Source organism: Solanum verrucosum, unplaced genomic scaffold, assembly GCF_900185275.1.
Source record: "Solanum verrucosum unplaced genomic scaffold, falcon-dt-bn FXZP01000053.1, whole genome shotgun sequence".
NCBI lineage: Eukaryota > Viridiplantae > Streptophyta > Magnoliopsida > Solanales > Solanaceae > Solanum > Solanum verrucosum.
In genome coordinates this window covers 769,161-787,051 of record NW_026020152.1, presented here as the reverse complement: position 1 = coordinate 787,051, position 17,891 = coordinate 769,161, and the positions used below count along the sequence as shown (strand labels likewise).

General features: G+C 33.0%; 4 protein-coding genes across 4 annotated transcripts in view; 2 read left to right on the top strand and 2 right to left on the bottom strand.

Moving 5' to 3' along the window:
- The window catches only part of LOC125828165 (isopentenyl phosphate kinase), a 295,006-nt gene that overhangs the window by 70,056 nt on the left and 207,059 nt on the right, over positions 1-17,891 (top strand). The gene's annotated exons all lie outside the window — the stretch shown is intronic.
- LOC125828146 (protein NRT1/ PTR FAMILY 4.6-like) lies at positions 1,936-8,226 on the top strand. The gene is made up of 4 exons (XM_049507460.1): positions 1,936-2,053; positions 2,576-2,793; positions 6,508-6,939; positions 7,016-8,226. Exons 2-4 carry the CDS (start codon positions 2,629-2,631, stop codon positions 7,994-7,996), a joined length of 1,578 nt encoding a protein of 525 aa, XP_049363417.1. The 5' UTR covers positions 1,936-2,053; positions 2,576-2,628; the 3' UTR covers positions 7,997-8,226.
- Positions 10,322-12,135, bottom strand: LOC125828139 (aldehyde oxidase GLOX-like). The gene has a single exon (XM_049507451.1). It carries the CDS (start codon positions 12,127-12,129, stop codon positions 10,405-10,407), a length of 1,725 nt encoding a protein of 574 aa, XP_049363408.1. The 5' UTR covers positions 12,130-12,135; the 3' UTR covers positions 10,322-10,404.
- On the bottom strand, positions 15,567-16,262 carry LOC125828177 (E3 ubiquitin-protein ligase SDIR1-like). Its single transcript, XM_049507499.1, has one exon. It carries the CDS (start codon positions 16,260-16,262, stop codon positions 15,567-15,569), a length of 696 nt encoding a protein of 231 aa, XP_049363456.1.

The following is a 17,891-nucleotide window of genomic DNA, read 5'->3' as shown; positions in this document are numbered from 1 at the left end:
AGTAAATATCATCTCCAAATGCCTGCTAGTTTCGACATTAAAGTGTGAGTGGCATAACCATATATAGAGAAGGATGATCAATCAAACACTATTCATCGAAAAAATATATAGAAAATCGTAAAGAGCGACGTGTCCTAGGAAGAAATGGTGGCAGATTATGAGGGGTTGCAAATTGTACACAAGTTTTTCAGGATGAACAAAATCCATATGTTTCTTTCAACAAATCATATGTTGTCCTTCTAAATAGGAAATATAATTAAAAGGATATGTATATCTATACGTGGCAGTACTTTAGTGGACAAACACTTTCATAACATTTCACCAAACCAAAAATAAAAAGAATATTGTATATCTACTACAACCATCAAATTATAGAAAGGACAATTGCATTGAGGGTGCTTTTAATTTGATGTCGGAAACTTGAAAAAGCCATTGCAACTACATGCATGTTTATACCATTTTGGATGAAGTAATCCCATTCTTTCTTGTCTATTCCGCACTAACATTCAACCACTTGACTGTAAAGAGAGAGACGCGTTCAACTATTTGATTGTAAGGACATGAATTTAGGTGATAAGGATACAAAATATATGGAAATATTGTTCAAGTAGATGTTAAGACCACATCCTTTTAGTAAGAGCCTCATTCAAAACCCTATCGAATCAGATCAAAAAAGATATTTACAAAAATAACGTACTTACAATAATTTTAGAATAATAAATAAAGAGAACATTGTGTTAAAAGTAATTTGGATTCATATCAATTTCTAATAGCTTTTTGAACGCAGAGATTTTTATATAGACATACTTAAGAGGCCAAGATAGACAACGAGAAACATATGTTTGCACCCAATAATTGAGGAATCACTGCAACAAAAGAGATCTATAAAAATATTTAGCGATAATTGAGTTAATATCATTACAAAAATATTTAGAGTTCGTATTATATTATTACTAGTGAAATTCTTTATTCGTTGTAGTGATTTTTAATAATTTTATTTTTTTTTGCCTTTTTCTTTTATCATTGAACCGCCTTTATATAAGTTTCATTATTTATTAGAAAAGAAGCTCATGGATTCCCATGGAAGCCTAAATTGATCCCATTGCAACGCGTCACGCGTGTATATATTCAAGGTTATAAAAGAATCAATTCTTTATTTCATTACATATTTATTATAATATATAGTAAAAAGCAACAAGTGGAATTAAAAAAGAAAAAGAAAAACTTCTAATTAATTAAAGAAGGAGAAGAAATAAAAAGAAAAGAAAACATTTCCGGTATGTAATAAACTAACATATCATAAGGATTGTGCTAGAGTGGTAAGTACCCTTTCATTCTTAATCAAGAAATCTTGAATTCCAATTTCCTTGAATACGGAATTGACTTTATTAGGAAGCACTTTATTCTTAATGTGAAATTTCCAACGCGAGTTCAAATTTAATCGGACTATAATATTAAAAACATATCATAAATGGGATGGTGGGGTTATCAACCTTCACATTTATTGTTTTAGGTCATTAGTCAAACAATACAAGACAAAAAATAAACCAACTAAAATATCACTTCTTCCCTCTCTTCTTTCTTATAATTATCTCCCATCTTTAATTTATATATCTCACCCCCTTAACTAGCTAGTTATAAAATTTATTTGATGTTCTTATTATATAAGCTACCAAATTTTAGGTAATAATATCACATCTATTCATCTTCTCTTCTAAAAAAAGTGGAAGAAGTTCATCAATGGCAAATTACACCAAAAAAAATTGAAATTGTTTCTATAAGGGGGAGGTTCTAGCCATTGTACTCCAATTGAGAGAACTTATAGGAAAAGAAAAAAATAAATAAATGGTGAGTTCATTCCTCTTGTTTTCTTCTTTTTGTATATATATATTTACTCAATTAGTAGTTTCACTAATTACATGATTTGTGTTATAGGAAGTGGAAAGCCAAAGCAAACTAATTAGCACAAATTGGGAAGGCTATGTAGATTGGAGAAATAGGCCAGCACTTATCAATAGACATGGTGGCTTGGTGGCTTCATCCTTTGTCTTAGGTAAATCATTTTTTAATAATCGTAGTGTTCGAGTCAAGTTAGTTTTTTCATCAATATAGGTAGTGGAAGATTCCCCCATCAAAATTTTGACGAATTCATGATTTGTATATTTTAAAATAACAGTAGGTGTTTGGATCAACTTAAATACATTTTGCTTTATTGACCATCAAAATTTAGACAAATAAGAAAAAAAATCATTGTTCATGGTGTAGTGATAAACTCACTTTGGGATGTTTATCATAAATATGTATCAAGGTTTTTTTTTCAAGATTATTTTGATGAATTTTAGAGAATAAAAAGTACATCCTCGGTCCCGTTTCAATTTATATGATTCACTTTCGTTTTTAATTAATTTTCAAAAGAATGATACATTTATGTATGTCAATATTATATCATACAAACATCTATAACTTGTTTTAGATCATAATTTTCTCTCTCTTTCAGAAGTTTCGTATCAAGTTAAGTTACATCACATAAATTGAAACGAAAGAAATAGTTGACTTTTTTTCTTTCTAATTTCAGTGGTGGAGGTGCTGGAGAATTTGGCATATCTAGCAAATGCAAGCAACTTGGTGATGTACTTGTCTGAGTACATGCACTATTCACCAACCAACTCAGCAAATTGTGTGACTAACTTTATGGGAACAGCCTTTCTACTAGCTCTTCTTGGTGGCTTCTTATCTGATGCTTTCTTCACAACTTATCACATCTATTTGATCAGTGCATTCATTGAATTTCTGGTAAATTATCTTCCCTTCCAATCCTTTGAGTTTTTGGTCCCCTCTTGCTTTATCGTACCTTAAAAGTTCGTCTGTTAGATCAACTTATGCGTACTTCAATTAAATTGTGTGTATCTATTGTTTTTCATCAATATAGATATCGAACCCTTTCAATCCTATCATTGTTTATTTTTTGGTCCGCTCTTGCTTTATCGTACCTAATTAAAGTTCGTCTACTAGATCAACTTATGCGTACTTAAACTAAATTTTGTGTGTATCTATTGTTTTTCATCAATATAGATATCAATCCTACCAATCCTATGATTGTCTAATTTTCGGTCCCCTCTTGCTTTGTCGTACCCTGAAAGTTCGTTTGTTGGATCAACTTGTGTGTACTTTAACTAAATTTTATGTATATCTGTCAGTTCTCATCAATACAGATATCGAATAGTTTTGTTTATCAAGATTTAAATGTATATAAAAAAAAATCTTGTTAACTCACTTAAAATTGAAGGAAGAAGAGCATGAGAAAATACTACTAGCAATAATTGCGACTTATTTCTCTATCAAAGAAGTTGGAAAATGTGATTAAAGTAAGTAAGGACACCACACTTTTTTATGCACTTTTATACTTTTCTTTTCTTATTAAATGCTTGACTTATTAAAAAATTACACGTCAAATAAAATCTTAGAATCTATATTAAGTTTCTAATTTATAACTATAGTCATTCAACTGTTGCCTATTCATAAAAAAATATGGGTAATGAAGTGAAATAAAAACTTATTAAGGAAAGAGTAAGACCATTTTATTTTATTTTTAATTTTATAAATGCGGTAGGAAAAATGAAAATAGAAAAAGGGATTATAAGGATAGAATCTAACTCTCATCAATTAAATAAAAATTTAGGTACAATTAATTAAGCTAATAAAATTCTGCTAAAATTAATATTGGACTAGTAAATGCTTCTAGATGGTCAGCCTAAAACAAAGGTGGTCTAGTTCTTACTAGTACTAGTTTTATTTTATTTTATTTTGTCTTGAGCATGAAATTGGACTAGTAAATGCTTCTAGATGGTCAGCCTAAAACAAAGGTGGTCTAGTTCGTACTAGTACTAGTTTTATTTTATTTTATTTTGTCTTGAGCATGAAACTTTAATTAACTTAGTTATAACACATGAATATCCACAATGAGAAAGACACTTGGAGTAAATAGGAATCAATTTTAACATAGTGATTATCACTTTTGAATTCCACTAATAAGTAGCAAATTGCAAAGTGAAGCAAATTGATTAATCTCTAGCTATAAAGTTTTGCAGCATATAATAAAGATACATGTATAATTGGTTGCTTTTAATTACTCTTTTTATCTTCCTTTTTTGTTTCTTTTTGTTTTCCAGTATAGTCACATCGATCATATGATAGAATAGTTTTCTTAACATATACTACTAATTATAAAAAAATTGATGATGCTTATATGTTCCAAAAAAACATTATTGTATGTTGATCATTTAATTAACTAAAGTAATCATTAATTTGATGGATCAAATAATAATCCACACATTTATTAATTCGTGAGTTTATTTTTATTTGTCAAAGCTTAACTCACTCAAACCATTAGACGTTGGATCTACGACTCATCTAGTAGTTATTTCTGATAGACAAGGAATATCGAGTCAACAGTACGTGTAACTTTATAATAAAGTGATAATTCTTATTTTAATTTATGTAACATAGTTTAAGAAATAAATTAAGAAACTTACAATAAAAACATTATATAACATTATTTATTTGTGTTGCTATACATTGGGCTTGACACTTCCATGTTGGAGGTCTGAAGTCCGAAACCCCTTGCCAGTGAAAGCAAGGGGTTTGCCTTCTGGGTCGAGCTCATCGCATCGGGCTTGCCTAGTGCAAGTTACCTCTCCTATGTGATTTGCGAGCTATTGCATAGAAACGGGAGTTTTACCCTGTGCGCACCCAAAGAATAGCCACAGCGGATTTCCCTTGTCATAAAATAAAAAAACTAATTTTCATTAAAAATATCATATTAATTTTATGTGTTTGTCAGCATTAATGTTGTTGTCGAGGCTGCAAACAGTGTATAACCGCTATTGCACCACATATAATATATAGTATCTTATCTGCATGTTACCCATTCACACTTCCTATTATATACTCACAACAAGAGTTGTTTCTCTTTGACTTTGCTTTGTTGTTATTAATGTCATGTTTTCATTTATATCCAATTGTAATATTGCATTATATTTTGTGCTATTTATTACTATTGGCCTAAGATAATATATCATCTATATATGGTGATAAAAGAATAATATCTTCATGGAACAGGTGTGTGGCTATTAGGACCATATCAATGGTACAATTACCTTAAATTTAGTACAAATTCTCCATTAGTAGAGATATGGTCACATATATCATTCCATTTTGAGTAGGCAAAAGACCAAGTGTCCCTACCTTCCAAATTATTAGATGTGTCCAATAAAATATTTTCCTTCGTCAGTCTCTTTAAAAAAGAATGACCCTTTTACTTTTTTTTGTAATATTTTAATTTTAGTTTTTCACGTGACATATTTAAATCCACATGAAGAAAGATATTATTTTGATACATTTAACGTAACTTTAATTTTTAACCATAAAATTGAAAAATATTTTTTTATTTTCTCAAATTTCATATCAAGTCAAATTAAGTTATTCTTTTTTTAAAGGGGGAGTAGTTTATATTTGATGCGAAGGGACAGCTTTCTACTAGTGAGATGACCGCTAGGGTCTTGTGGCCCAAGGCATATGGCCTACTTAGCCCAATCTTTATCTTTACCATATCCTTATTTTGTCTTTGTTGCATGACATGAACATTTTTGGGTCCTCATGGTATTTATTGCTCGTTTGGTAGCTGATTAGAGTTATGTAAGTGTTAATAATATAGAAATTAGTTATTGGCGAATTTATGTATTATTTTATGTACGTATAAGTTATTTATGTAGTAGTTTTTTTTAGTTTTTTTTCAAGAATATTTTCGGTCCCTTGGACCAGTTTATTATAAAAGGAAAAGCCCAAACAGTCTGAGTCAAGTCCAAAAGTGACCCGACCCAACTATATGTATTAGTTATTTCATCTTTTATTCTGTATAAAATAATACACAAATTTTCTTGTAACTTATATATGTACTAGTTATGTGAATTTCTATGTTGGCAACAAAACGTCGTATTAATTTTGTACATGAACAAAATTATTTTCTATCTACATACCAGCTACCAAACGAACCCTTAGAGTGCATCGCTAAGGGTCGTTTGGTAGCTGTTTAGATGTGAGTTATGTATACATTAAGTTCTGCATAAGTAATACCATGTTTGATATCTAATTAGGAGGTAAATTATTCAGTATAAAACTAATTACAATGTTTAGTTTGCTATTTAGAAACCTACATAACTCATACATATATATAAGTTATAAGAGAATCTGTGTATTATTTTACGTAGAATAGATAGTGGAATAACTAATACATGAATAATTAATCCCTGCAAAAACAGAGGACAAATAACACCAAGTTTTGTACTGGTATTAACTTCTTACTGCTTCGAACACAGCCTATATGCATGTACATACCTGATTTAAATAGAAGAAAAAAAATACTGTATTGATTTTTCCATCGTCCAATCCACAACAAATCGAACGAAATCTTGTTAGAACATGTGTATTAAAATTTTGATTTGAACACAGGGTCTAGTGGTACTCACAATACAAGCTCGATCGGACTCGTTGAAACCATCAAAGTGCAATCCAGAGATGCCTTGTGAACAAGTCCGCGGTGCACAAGCTGCAATGTTGTTTATAGGACTTTACTTAGTGGCATTGGGTGTTGGAGGTATAAAGGGATCATTGCCACCCCATGGAGCTGAACAATTTGATGGAGAAACACCACAAGGGAGGAAACAAAGATCAACTTTCTTCAATTACTTTGTGTTTTGCCTCTCATGTGGTGGCCTCATTGCTGTCACATTTGTTGTCTGGGTTGAAGACAATAAAGGTTGGCAATGGGGATTTGGGATTTCAACTCTTGCTATATTATTATCGATCCCAATATTCCTTGCTGGTTCACCTTTCTATAGGAATAAGATCCCTCGCGGAAGTCCTCTAACTACTATATCTAAGGTAAGTTTTTGTGAGCACATAACGAGTTACCTATTATTAGTTTTAGATGACTAATATGTCGTTGTTATGCCTCTAGGTTCTTATTGCTGCAATGCTAAACTCTTGTGCATCGAGAAATTCAAGTAGTGTAATAGCAAGTCTTGGATCAAGCCCTTCGACAATTCCAGTACTATCGAATGAAGAGGAAAGTACTACAAACAACAAACATGTAGTAGAATCAATCAATATACCATCGAAAAGTCTGAGATTCCTTAATCGAGCAGTGGTAAAGAAACCTGCAGCAGCATCTGGTGTGCTGAAATGTTCGGTACAGGAAGTGGAAGAAGTGAAGATTGTGGTGAAAATTCTCCCGATTTTCGCGTGTACTATCATGCTCAACTGTTGCTTAGCTCAACTATCCACATTCTCAGTTCAACAAGCTGCAACTATGAATACAAAATTTGGTAAGTTAAAAGTACCACCAGCTTCACTTCCTATTTTCCCTGTACTTTTCATCATGATCCTGGCACCAATTTTCGACTACTTCATCATCCCATTTGCTCGTAAGGTAACCAAGACAGAGATGGGAATCACTCACCTACAACGTATAGGAATCGGATTGTTCCTCTCTGTTATAGCAATGGCAATTGCAGCTCTTGTTGAAATCAAACGGAAAAGAGTAGCTACTGACTTGTCACTACTCGACTCTTCAAAGCCATTACCTATAACGTTCTTTTGGATCGCGATTCAGTACTTATTTCTTGGATCAGCTGATTTGTTCACTCTAGCTGGACTACTAGAATTCTGTTTCTCAGAAGCACCATTTAGTATGAGATCATTAGCAACATCACTCTCTTGGGCTTCATTAGCAATAGGATACTATCTAAGCACAGTGATAGTATCCATTGTCAATAATGTTACAGGAAATTCAAAGCATCAACCATGGCTAGCCGGCGAAAACTTGAATCACTTCCATTTGGAGAGATTCTACTGGTTAATGTGCATACTCAGCGCGTTGAATTTCATACATTATTTGTATTGGGCAAGAAAATACAAGTACAGATCAGTATCCTCTTAAGTATAAGAGAAGTACTGGCAGCGCGGATATTATATATATATATATATATATATATATGTATGTATGTATGTAGATTAAACTATACAGACTGCTGAATCCTTTAACTGTAAATACGTCTGATGAATTGCGTGGGCGTTGTCCACGCAACAGCCAACAGGGCTAGCTAGACGAGGAAAAAGGAATATCGATCCGGTTTTGATCAATTGATAAAGAGTTGATTTCAATTCGTATTCATAGCTTTCTGTTTTGTCACATCTTCAAATAACAAGCTTAAGGTTATCAATGCTCAACAAATGTCTATTATAAGTAATTGAGCAAGCAGTCTCACCATTATATGTAACAAAATATGCACTGAAACAGTAAGCAGTAACAACGTTTTACTGCATAGTTTGTTGTTAGCCCAATAACAACAAACTATTTTCTCATATTTTCATGTATGTTAGTCGATGAATATTTTGGTGAAATAATTTCCGGGTGATTTTTTGGAAAAATTTTTACGGGACCCTCTGTAATGAGTTGGACGAGCAATACATATAATCTCATATAGACGGGTCCCTCTGTAAGAGATATTGGATGCTATCTCTTATAGACGATTTCTTCGCATAACATTTACGTAACCCTCCGTAGGGAGTTGGGGGAGCAGTACGTACAATCTCACAATTTTCAGAGTCCATTTTGGCATTTTGGGGCAAATTTACAGGAATTAGGTGATTTTCTCAATTTTTTTGCATGTGTTAGCCCATACATATTTTGGTGATAAGGCTTCATAACAATTTCTTTGTGAAACCTTTACGGAATTCCTCTGTAGGGAGTTGGGAGCAATGTGTATAGTTTTACCATTTTCAAAGGTCCATTTTGGGCATTTAGGGGCTAATTTTATAGAAATTATGCGATTTTCTCAGCTTTTTGTGTGTGTTCATGAATATTTTAGTGACATGACTTTTAAACGATTTCTTTGCAAAATCTTTATGGAACTCTTTGTAGAGAGTTAAGGGAGCAATACGTACAGTCTCACCATTTTCTGAGACTATTTTGGGTATGTAAGGGCTAATTTTCAGGAATTAGACGATTTTCTCAATTTTTTCGTGTGTGTTAGCCTATGCAAATTTTAGTGACATGGCTTTCAGATGATTTTTTTGCGAAACCTTTACGGAACCCTCCGTAGGAAGTTGGGGGAGCAATACGTGTAGTCTCACCATTTTCAGAGTCCATTTTGGTCATTTATGGGTCAATTTACAAGAATTAGGCCATTTTCTCAATTTTCGTGTGTTAGCCTACGAATATTTTAATGATATGACTTCTGGATGATTTCTTTGTGAAACCTTTACCGAACCCTCCATAGTTGGGGAAGCAATACATACAATCTCACTATTTTTAGAGTCCATTTTTGACATTTAGTAGCCAATTTAGAGGAATTAGACGATTTTATCAATTTTCGTGTGTGTCCATGAATATTTTGATTATATAAAATCTCTATTAGAGAGTACTTTCTACTGTGAAAACTAAACCAATAAACTAGGGAAATAAGAACACAAACTCCTTTAAGTGGTAGATACATATCTAACAACCTATCCAGTAAAATAGTAAATAGTAACAACGTGTGGAGTACAGTAAGTAACTATAATAACATTCTAATATCTATTTGTTTGACGATTGACTGCTAGATCATAATTCTGCTAACTTTGAACAACTTCAATTAAGATCGAAGACACGAGAGATAAATACACGATTTGAAATTTATGAGTCCACGCAAAAGGTATTACGGATACACTATGCTCTGTATCCGCCTGCAATTGAAATTTTCTGTCAACTTTGCATTCTTCATCCTTGTCAATCCAAAATTTGGCTGGCCATTACTACTATATACTCCACTTATACTCACCAAGAGAACCATTTTTTTTGCATCAAAATAGGCTTAATACATAAATGTGCCTTTTATTTTCTCTGCATCTATGTCTTATAACTTCGAATGTGCATAAGTAAGTATTTAATCTCGTATAAAGTTGAAACAAGTAGACACGCATGTCCTATGTCACATATTACACATAGGGCATGAAATTGCCACATAGGACCCATATATTTACATTTTCAACTTTATACGAGATTAAATACTTACTTATGCACATCTAAAATCAGAAGACATAGGTGCAAGTTAATGTCAAAATAAAAGGAACGTTTATGTATTATACCATAAAATATTAGTACTGCCAGAAGGAATAAGACATTCAGCCCACTGAATAAAAATTATAATTGACTCAATTCTACACAATCACTCTAAACATGGTGATATACATTCGCAATTCTTTTTTTTTATTCCAACTCCATACCAAAAAATATGATGCACCTAGCAAAATATCTCACATATTATCTCAATTCAAAAACAATATTGTAAAAATTTGCTATAATGGTCACTGTATTTTCACCCAAACACTATGACCAGGAACACCTTGATGAACTACAAACACCATATAATATCCTGGAGGTGCAATATTCCTTGTTGGAGGTGCAAATACTATGACTCTATAACCAAACATAAAAAGCCTTTCTACTCCCACAATTTCCAAAAACAACAACCTTTGATTCATCCCAAATGAGTGTGTAGTAAATGAAGGTGGAATCATGCTCACCATGAACTCCGCATCGGGCTGCGGAAAGGGTAGAGTGAACGTGATCGAGAACTGTTGACCGTACGATAAGACTTGCCCCACATCAACGGCTTGGTTTAAAGGTCTAAGATGGGCGTATTGTGTAGCCAAATAAGGTGGTGAAAACGCCTCTAAGCTTAACTCTGTCGGATACTTTACGCCTGTAAAGTTGTAGGTCGAATGCGGATTACTACCACCCACTAATATCCTCCCATCTGGCAGTAAAATCGCTGATGAGTGGTACATTCTTGCAATTGTAGTAGGGGTGAGCACATTGAATCTTCTCCTCGGGTCGGGTTCATCGGGTCGGTAAAGAACCGGGTTTAAAACAGGGTCAATCGCGTTCTCCCACCCGGCTGCTCCATTCGCCGCCCCGTTTAGTATAAGCACATCTCCTGTAGGTAGCAACAACATATCCGGCATGACCCGACCCGAAGGCATTTCCTCCATGACCCATTTCGGATCCGGATCCGTTAGTCTCATTCGCCCACATGAACTTGAACCCCGCCAAAACTCCCCTTCCAGTGCTTTAACATACGCGCCACCCCACGCGCCTCCGCAGATCATCACCTCCACCACTGGTTCCTGACCCTGACGTAACCGTAACGGAAGCATTACCGAAGACCCAGTTGCCGGATAACTCCGTTTCTCGCCGGGAATCATGGGGAATTCCCTGAGAACATTGTGATTAACGTAATCTAATACAATTGAGCGTTGATTTGAGAAAATGTAGAGATTTCCGTCGGGTAAAATGTACAAGAATGGGTAAAGGTTGTTTTCTTCCATTGGGTCTGTAGTTTCCACTAAGAATGGAAGATGAAAAACCCCACCATTATCGTCCATAGTTTTGGGGAAAAATTCATAGCTGAAAGCTTTTCTTCCACCAACAATGATTACACGTCCATCAGGAAGTATATGATCAGAAGCATACCATCTCTGAACCGTTAAATTCTGCGGCAATTCAGTCCAATCACAATCAACATCACCATCACACGGGGAAAACAGCCGGATTTTACGATCGCCGGCATGGTATCCACCGGTTTGAATTAATGTACCATCGGAATTGAGTGCACCGGAGGAACACCAAACATCAGTTTGAACCATGAGTGGACGATAAGTGTTTGATAAAATGTCATAAAGAACAGAATGAGCAGAGCAATCAACATCAAGAACTTCATCATCGAAACGACATTTGCCTTGTGGAAGTGAGAGATTAGAAGCTCCGAAATCCGTTCTATCGAAAATGATTACTTTGTTGTTGTAGAGAAGCTGCATGTGCATTGCTGAAACACCAATTGATTCATGTAAAAGTACCCATTCACCATTTACATTTGATGGTATAAAAGGTGGATGAAATATACTCGGAATAAGCTGTGAATTTCTACGATGATGGCGACGATTGTGACGATGACGGTGAGGTAATGAAGATGATGAAAGAATCAAGATTGTGAATAGAAATGAAAAAGATTGAATCTTGATCAATCCCATTGAATTGATGAAAACAGAGCAAAACAGAGTAAAACAGAGCAATACAGAGTAAAACAGAGTTATGAGTATTTTATTTTAGCAGTTGTTGCGCTGATTAGTTTGAGTTTTAAACTAAATAAATGGAGTAATAGACGCAAAGAAAATTTAGCATGAATTGTTAAAACTACGAAAGTTTCTCAATTTTATTTCTCTCCATGAATTTAGGGATTGTTGATATTGTCATGTAATATAAATAATTGAAAGAAGCACCAAAAAAAATAAATTAGATTGGTAATAATGCCACATATATTTAAGACATTCTTGTTTATGGTTTTTATCTTTAGACAAATTACTACTCTAATTATTTGTTTGGTAGTAATTTTAACTTATGTATAAATGGGGGTCGTTTGATAGTTGGTTCGGAGAAATATTATGTATGTGTAATAAATTTTGTATAGGAATATCATGTTTGATAGTTGCTTAGAATTACTTATAAAATTAATATGGTGTTCGATTTGGAACAATGAAAAATATGTTTCGAATTATGTGCTTGAATATTTTTTTTTAATAGGTGTGTATTACCTCACAAATTTACTTAATATGAAATAAGAGGGGTATTTGTTTGGTAGTATTTTTTAACATAGTAGTTAGAAGAAATATTATACATGTTTAGAAAATAATTTCAATATTACTATTTACTAATATACTTTTTCAATAATATTACTATACATTCTATTAAATGACCCCTAATATGTTGCTGGCAAACTTAATTAGTTGCACCCTTTTAATTTTGTTTTATATACATTCAACAAGTTCCTAAAATAGAAAAACCTTTCCTTCTGCAATTTTAAACCTTTAATTAATTGCAACTTTTTTTTTGCTAATTTTTAGTAATTAAAGTTTCCCTAGCTGAGACATGACCATTATTTACGTAGAGGTTATTATTACATATTCATCAGTAGGGGTGTTCGTGGTTCGGTTTGAATCAGTTATTGATTAAAATCAAAACCAAACCAATCTAGTTGGTTTTTTAAATTTCTAAAATCAAACCAAACCAAACGAAAAAAATAACCATCAGTTTGGTTATTGTCGGTTTGGTTTGGTTTGATTTAGTTTTTCTGGTTTATCCAATTTGAAAGTAATAGTAATTTTTTTGAGGACTTACGTCGATAGACACAAACATCTAGCACATGAACAATCCACAAAAAAACTATTGTCGGTTCAATTAAGCAATTAAACAACACTAGAGTTATCATTACTTGAACAAAATGTTTCAATTAAGAGAAAGTAGAGTAGGTAAAGACAAATGGATTTAATGGACTTGGACTTAGGATTGTTATAGTTGGGCTAAAGTGTTGGGCTTGAGGAAATTGTAAAGTTAAAGACTTAAGTTAATTAAAATTTGATAAAATATTTATATTTTATTTATGAATAATATATAAATAATTATAAAATTTATATATCTAATTTATTGATTCGGTTTGGTTATTTTTGCGGTTTTGTTTTAGTAAAACCAAAACCAAACCAAATAATATCAGTTTTCAAAATTTAAAACCAAACCCAACCAAATATCAATTTTTTTAAACGGTTTGGTTCGAATTGCAATTCGATTTGGTTTTTTAACCATAACCATGAACAACCCTATTCATTAGCATACTATAGTATTAGATTATTTTAAAGATAATTATAAGGGTATAAAATTTAACACAGAAAAATATAATATAATTCACTGACCTGGTCAAGTTTGAACAAATAGGATGAAAATATTCTTTGATTTTTTTTTCCATTTTCCATCGATTAGAGAGGATATAGGAAAGATGATGTGACGATATGTGTAACCATTACTTACAAAAAAAAAAGTGTAACCATTACTTACAATAGTTGGGGAAATATTATGTATAGTCCCATCATTTTAAGATATATTTTTGTATTTATGAATTGAGGGGCAATTGGGGTTTTTAATTGAGTTAATGCATGTATTAAAATCATTACATTGCTAATACCTAGAAATCTATGGCATTAGCAATACAAACCTTAATACACAATAGAGTGTATAACTAATGCAAACATTAATTATACATATGTTGGGAAAGAGTACCAAATAAGGTACTAGTAATACACAAGGCTAATGCATGCATTAATTTTTTTAATACACTCTACCAAACGACCCCAACTTTTAGGAATTACGTAACTTTATAGGATTTAAAATATTTTATATCTTTTAGGATTTATCTATCCATTTGTAACTTCTCTTTTCAAATTTTCTTTAGTTGAAATTCAAATTGTGATTATAAAACTTAGATAACAATATATTAAAATGATTGAATTAAGCGGGTCAAATTAGGCGGATCAAGACCCAACCCATTTTTAAGCCCAAAGTAAACTTGAGCAGGTCATGATCCAACCCAATTTCTATTTTAATATTTCCAATCTCAACCCAACCCGCCCATTTGACACCCTACGCTCTTCGGCGAATTCGAAATAGAACGTTCTATTTTTAAAAATAAATAAATTGTAATAGAGAAGTTGTTCCAAAAATAATAATTAATTAAACGGGTTTAGTATTAATAGAATAAATTAGTCAAATTATAATTTTCAAATATTAATAGTAAATAGTATAAAAGAATTGTTACAAACAAAAAAAATCAAAATAAGAAAGGTAAACACAACTAGCGTTTGACCATATATTTCCAAATATTTTTGGTAAATATTGTTTGGGTGAAAGTTTCACCATGTGTTTGGCCATAGTATTTCACAAACATATTTCACTTTTTTAAGAAATATGATAGAAACACATAGGTTTGTATTACATAGCAAGATAGAAACGTGTTGACGTAACAAGATTCATGACTTCCGCAACAAGTCAATTGGATCTTTGTTGCAGCAAATAACAAGTAGTGTCCATGACATTGAAGCAATGTGATAGTTCAGAGTAAGTGCAACAAACATCATTCCATACATCGTGAAGTAAATGAAACACATGACTTTGTTATCCTGAGATGATTGTTCGTCAATTTCATCAACAACCATATCATCACTTTCATATCAACTGAATATGTCATCACTACTTTGGTATTCATAGTGCAAACAACTACTATAGAGGGTGATTTTGTAAAAGATAAAAATTTGGTGTAAAATTTGAATTTTTAAAAGCTCCCAAATAGTCAGATTTGACCCAAATACTACTTTTTTCTAGTATTTGAGAATTTGGGTTATTTGTCAAAAATTTTTGCCAAATAATGATAAATTGTATGGACAAACACTATTTGTCAAATCCCCCTCCCCCTCCTCCCCCCCCCCCCCCCCCCCCCCCCCCAAATTTTAGCATACATTAAAGCTAAAAAAAATTGTATTTTAATAAAAGGTATGCAACACGTACATGAAAAACACTTTACTTATACAATCAAAAATTAATTATATGTCTCCTAGTTATAGTTTTGGCAGATTGCTGATCTTGGCTAATCTGTGGGCATCTGAAAGCGGCAAAGCGGACAGTAATGGCTATTTTCTAACCACTTTGTAATGCAATCTCCATGAAACATATGAGAGCAAGGCAAACGCAGTACTTGAGTTTCCTCCCCTATGTCATCTAGACATACCAAACAATCATCGTTGTTATTTCTTTCATCAGTTTCAATTGGCTCTAGCAACTCTATTGATGATTTATTAATTGTGAATGATTCTTCCATTGCTAACAAAATTCCACCATCGCAATGATGATCAATCACTAATGTCACATCCACACATGCCTCTAACATCTGTGGAGTCATGATGCTTTGCAATTTGAGAGTTGTAAGTTCAATTATAGTGCGATACTGATTTTCAAACTCATTCTTAAAATGAGTAAGCACATCTGATATAGCGCAATCTAATCTTTGATAGAGCTTGATATCGGAACGATGAAGAATGATTTCGTATGACTTGGCTGAACCTACATATGTGCAACCCATCAATACGGATTCTAGATTATTGGGTTGTGTATACCAAAAGTGTTGTAGAATACTGAAATTAAAATAAATTGTGAAATAAGGTAAAGAAGAAGAATATGAAGAAGCAATTGGGGGAATAATCATTTTTTCTTGATCGGAAATTGGTTCAACGCGGACGATCGAGTGCTCGGAGCAACCATGGCATACAAAGTCCGTTGGCAACATATTGCAAAGACTTTGAGAGGAGAAATCGATATTTACTATCAATCTCTCAGGCGGGTTTCTGCTGAAAATGGACTAGGGTTCGTGTCCAAAGGTGAATAAAGCCAAGCCAGACCCTTCTGGTTTATTTATAATAAAAATATTTATGTTACTAGCAAAACCCAAATTTATCATGAAAAGGATTTGTGAGTTTATTCATAATATTACTAGCAAATCTAAACTTACTAGAAAAAGGATTAGTGACTATGATTACGTGACAATTGTTTTCCTTTTCCACACTTGAGAAGGTAAACTTTTTGTTTTCTTTTTTTCCCACGTCATTGAGGCCCAAATTATTTATCCTTCAAATACTTATTTTACAAATATTAATTGTATTTTTATTTAGGGAAAAGTAATTACAAAAAAATTCATACTTACCAGTGTGACGTCCTTGAAGCAACTGAAGTGTAGGTTCAAATTTCACAAAAGCCAAAAAGCTACGTGGTTTCTTTCCATCAGTCTAAGCCTCGGTTGACAAAATTCCCTGAAACAAATGCTGGTGGACGGTGGTAGAAAATGAGTATCATGAGGGAAAGTTAAAGTGCACGCAAGATGGTCAGAACACAACTATTACCAATGTATTTAAAAGCGAAGCACACAAAAAGGTAACAACGTTCATGAGGCTTGAAGTGATAAGCGAGAAGTGAGGCGCACAATTTTAGAACAAAAAATACTTAACATATATGGATTTAGTACTATGATAATAAAATTGTAATTAGGATAACTAAATTCAACATACAATATAGAATAATGTCCATATTAATCCGACTCCTCAAAATTGAGATTCAAAGAACTAACCTTTACGTCTGGATGATTTTGCGTCATTATTTGAAGAGCACGCTTCTTGAAACCCATGGCTTCACCTGTGAGGTGCCCCTTCCTTCACATAGCTTCATTGCTTTAAGTGACAACGCGATGACTTTTAACAGCACTGGCTGTTATACGAAAACAAAAACAATAAAAGTGATTTGTCCAATACTTGTTTTTCTTTTGATGAAGTGGTCCAAGACTTCAGTTTGAGTACATGAAAAGCCGTACTATAAGGAGAGAATTTCAACTGAACTTACAGCCTTCTTCGAGACACGTGATAATCTACACAATGTGAGGTCTATCATAAGATAACTACGGAAGGTCACCTTTCATTCCAGTAGTGTGGATGCTTCCATGTTGAGAGGCTTCTACTGCAATCAAAATATAGTCTGGGAAGTGCCTGTGATTGGAACAGTTAACCATTGCTTAAGAGCTTCACAACTGAATTCACTATAAGACCAGTTCTTGAAGGATGCAAACGGAGGGATTGGCTTTGACTGCATCTCGGGACTCTGGTTATCCCACATCAGCGCTTGTCCACCTTTCATATCCCATAGGAGGCCAGTAATTCCGAGCTACTGATAAGTTAGACAGATTCAACTAGTATGTAAGCATATAAGAACCAAATTCAACGACTTCCAGAATCTTGAGAGTTGAAATTATAACTAGCTTTCTCATGGTTGAACTAAGCATTACAGTTAAATTAAGAGAGACATTCACATGGTTAATCTAGAGGAATATCAGAAAATACTAACCATAATAAATCACATTCAAAATCGATAC